Source organism: Ciconia boyciana, unplaced genomic scaffold, assembly GCF_034638445.1.
Source record: "Ciconia boyciana unplaced genomic scaffold, ASM3463844v1 HiC_scaffold_67, whole genome shotgun sequence".
Classification (NCBI taxonomy): domain Eukaryota; kingdom Metazoa; phylum Chordata; class Aves; order Ciconiiformes; family Ciconiidae; genus Ciconia; species Ciconia boyciana.
The window spans coordinates 1-4,085 of NW_027328435.1; the positions used below are offsets into that span (position 1 = coordinate 1).

Consider the following 4,085-nt stretch of genomic DNA (forward strand, 5'->3'; position numbering starts at 1 on the left):
AGACGCGTCGTTCATCTCGTACCACAGTCCGTTGCTGGCCTGCAAAGAAAGGCATCGCTATCTGGAGATGTTTCTCCACAAAAACACAGGCAGAGAACTACAGAACCAAGAGTACGCCAAAACAAATGCAATGCAGCCCCTAAGGAGACCTTCTCCCCCAAAACCTTGGCCTGCGTAACACCGCCGTGAATGTTTGTCTTCCCCAGCACACATCTTTCCCCTGCTAGGAAGGAAGCTGCTCTTTACCTTTGTGTAGCAGAAATAGTGTCCCGCATGACAGCTGCCACCGCTATGTACCAGGACGGCATATAAGGTGTAGAGGAGTGGTTCTCCAGCTGTCTGAGACGTGTATGGCCGAAGATCCAAGTACTCGGGGTACTCCACAAGCTAGGGAGAGACCAAGAGGGCTCAGAAATGATCCTGAAATACTGCATGAAATAGCCTTCAACGCGTCATGCTTTGGGTGGCAGGAAACTCTTCTCGGCCAAAGCAGCTCTGCCGGAGCAGAGTACATGCTTGTCTTTCCACGGGAGCTCTCCTCTCCCCGGAAGGGAACACCAAAAACCCAACACGAACAACTTGTGAAAGAGCGTAGTGCTTTGGGAAATCTCCCGCTCCAGCAAGAGAAACTTGCACTCCAATTGCATACACACCTTGCTGATCTTCCTGCCGGTGAAATCTTCAAACCTTTTCAGGCACACCGTGAGAACCTTGGGTGCGCGATGGACTGTAAACCTCTTGGAGGCGGCAACCATCTTGTCACACCTGGAAAGCAAGCCCAGAGCCCAGTGCTGAAATGCACCCTATCTTCCCCCAAGGAGGCCAGACAACCTTTCCTGTCGCACACATCCTGACGCTATTTTAAGCCTATTCAGGACCAGAAGGCCATCTTAAAAAAAAGCCGCGCCTCGTTAGCGTCCATTAAACCTACGTGAAAAGATGACTTATGCTGCGTGACACGCAGCACCTTCACGCAGGATCTAGTATGAATATGTCGTTAGTAATCACCTTACTTGCTACATTTAAAGCAGTTTTTGCCATCCAGCTGCTCGGGTTTCACAAAGTCCTGCAGAGCTGCGGTGACAGATGAGGCTGCCTGGAGGAGTGAGAAAGGAGAGCACTGAGCTGGGGAAACGCCCTCTCCCAAACACTTCCTAGGAGCTGACAGGAAGACCCAGGTAGCTGAGGCTGAGGAGACCCACCGTGAACCCGCAAGCAGTGTCCAGAAGGAGGCAGAAAGAGGGTATTATGCTGAACATTTCCCTCGGTTCCCAGGGATTCCCGGGGCTCTCAAGAGCTACCTCTCTGTGGCACCACCCAGTTCAGCTACCCAAGGGATGCAGGGCATCAAGAATGAAAACACCACAACCCATCAGCCTGGAAGCCAGACGGGTGTTGAGGGAGGAGCAAAAGGAAGCAGGATGAGAGTACGTCAAGGGTGCGGAGAGGAGAATTTGTACTTTTCCAGCTTAAAGCCAGCACCTCCAGGAGACCGCTGCCACGGCCTCCCCAGAAGGACACAGCCCACTCCACTTCCCACCCACCACCAAGCTCTCTTGTGTTCACAGTATACGTTCTTAAGTCAACTGCATGGATTCTGGAAAGCTACAGGGGCCTTGGGGTGTCTTGACGCGCAATTATAAACCCTCTTACTTTTATATGCAAAGGGACATCCAGGAAGGCCTCGTAGGAATCGGAAACCGCTCTGCAGCTCAAGCATGTGACTGGAAGGCAAACCAAAATGCTCAGCGATAAGGGAAGTCGACTGACTGTGCCGCTTTCCGTCCTTCATGCCTACTACGCCAGGCACCCGATCAGCTGTTTGTCACGGGCAGACGGAAGGGCACAGACAATTCCAAGGAGAGCAGTAGTTGTGGAAAAGTACCTCTGGATCTCAGAAAGCCCCCAAATATTTGATGGACAATGGTAGTTGCTTGAGAAGAGATGTCCAAGCTAGAAAGAAAAGGTGAGGCAGAGAGTTATCTCCTCCAAGAGTTTGGCTTTGTCTGAAAGCCCTGGCCGTAGGTTTTCCTTGATGGGAGTACATCAAGGAGTCCAAAGGGCTCAGGACCACTGAAAAGGTAATTTGCTTGCGCTTACTCGCTGCTTCTACTCAGACAAGCTCTCTGCATGGCATCGACAGTATAGCGTAGGAACTCGTGGGCGTCTTCCTGCATGCCAAGCTGGAAATGTTCTCCTATGCCTAAGAGAAGAAGTTAGTGGGTCTCTCCTCCAAGAAGGCAAGAAAACCTGTAAAAGCACCTGAAATGACTTACGTGTGAGGACAGTGATGACAGCGCTAGGCTGGATGACCCTGACTGAGGCACGCAGGACCTTGTTAACGTGCGCTTCCATTATGCACATCATGCAGAAGCCTTGCTGACGACCTAAAGAGGGAGGGAGGGAGGGTGGGAGAGGGAGGGAGGGAGGAAGCAAGCTCCTCAGGTTAGCAAAATCTCCATAGCGCTGGGAAACCTAATGGAGATCTGGAAGGTATAAGAACAGTCTCTACTCCACTTCTCCCAAGGTGCCAATTTCCCAACAAGCCCGGGACATGTTAGTGCCTAGAAAACTTTCTTCGCAGGGATGCTAAACTGACAGAAGTTTTCTGTGCAATAAGCAAAGAGAGTTTAACTTGCAGCAACAGGGAGCAAGACCCGGGGCTAGAAAGAGGTGCCTTCCTGAAGATGAACACCCCTAGATTCGACAAGCGGCTTCTAGGCTTGAGTGTTCAAAGAACACCCGCTCGGGGGGTTGACAAAGAAGGGCCGCTTTTCTCCTAAATCAAATTCCAGATGCTGGGAATCCTTGGGAAGTGCCCAACAGATTTACAAGGAGATGTTCCCAAAAGTACTCACACGACTGGCTGTGCTCACGCGAGAGCAGGTAGTTGGCCAGAGAGGTGTACGTCAGGCACTGCAGGACGGAGTTGAGGAAGCACGTATTGCCCAGGTTGTAGAGTCCCGCTCCAGCTCTCTGTCTTTGCTGCCAGTCCATGCAAATCTTCTCCGGGGGAAAGAGGATCCTTTGTGGCGGAGCCATTCCCTCGACAACGACTGCAGGGAAATGACATGTGAAAAGAGAGGAGACGATATTGTTGCATGAAAGCATATTTAAAAGTGGAGTTCTGTACAGGAGCACCCAGGACAACCAGCTCTAACCTCCAACACAGAAACACTGGGGGAAGCCTGACACTGCCGTTGAAATTTACTGGTCGAGAAAGAGTTTTGGAAAAGAGTCTCTTCCCCTGCTTACTTTGCCAAAAGTCCAACAAACCCACACTCTGATTTCTGTGCCTCGGGCTACCTTCCTTTCCCTCTAGAGTCTTGAATTGGATTATCAAGTCAAGTCTTCCCTTTTCCTCATTGTCACTTGAGGAAAACAAGCAAGTAGCTAGCACAGAAGGTAACCCTCCTGACGTCAGATCTTGCTACGAGCAATGTCATCTTTCCAAGTCTTGGACATAGTGTCAGAGGAGTGACAAAATGCGTTTTCCTGTGTCTAATTGAGAACACCTGGGGCAGTGTGGCCGCTATCAGGAAACGCCCCAGAATTGGTGCTAGGTTGTGAGCACATCAACATTCAGGGTGGAGCACCAGCCACGCCCGTTGCCTTTGAGAGTCACAAAGTCCAGGCCTGCTGCTGAGGCCGTTACTCACAGGAGTCGTTCCCCATTGCAGCCATGGCTCCTCTCCGGAACAGAGGGAAAGCTTTGGATGACAAAGGATGTCAGGATACGCTCCAGAAAGAGATCAGCGCCAATCCCGTCACCTGATTGCAAAGAAATAATTGTAGCTCAACAAAATGATTACAAAAAACCCCAAACGCAACTCACAGAACGGCACCCGCCACCCAAAGTGTTTCAGTGGCAGCTGTAACTGCTGCAGAGCTGCAGGCTGATGGCCCTGGTGTCCCTGTCACAGGACTCTGTCTGCTGTCAACTGACAGCAATTACCAAGGCCCTTTTGAAACACTGCATTGCTTGTCAGCTTCTCTGAAGAGGACCTGCTGCTTCCCTGTGGCTAGCGTTAGCAGCAGAGCCCTCTGGCTCTCCAGCCCACACTGGCCCACCTTGTATGCAGGAG

General features: G+C 51.3%; 1 protein-coding gene across 1 annotated transcript; it reads right to left on the minus strand.

The window, feature by feature from the left end:
• Window positions 1–246: 246 nt before the first annotated feature.
• Window positions 247–3,042, minus strand: LOC140645975 (ubiquitin carboxyl-terminal hydrolase 42-like; the record flags this gene model as incomplete). Its single annotated transcript, XM_072849416.1, has 8 exons — window positions 2,859–3,042; window positions 2,277–2,387; window positions 2,101–2,197; window positions 1,886–1,953; window positions 1,654–1,724; window positions 1,014–1,096; window positions 654–765; window positions 247–387 (listed from the first exon to the last, which is right to left on the minus strand). Coding segments are annotated over exons 1-8 (867 nt in total), but the record flags the coding sequence as incomplete, so codon positions are not given.
• Between the last annotated feature and the right edge of the window lie 1,043 nt (window positions 3,043–4,085).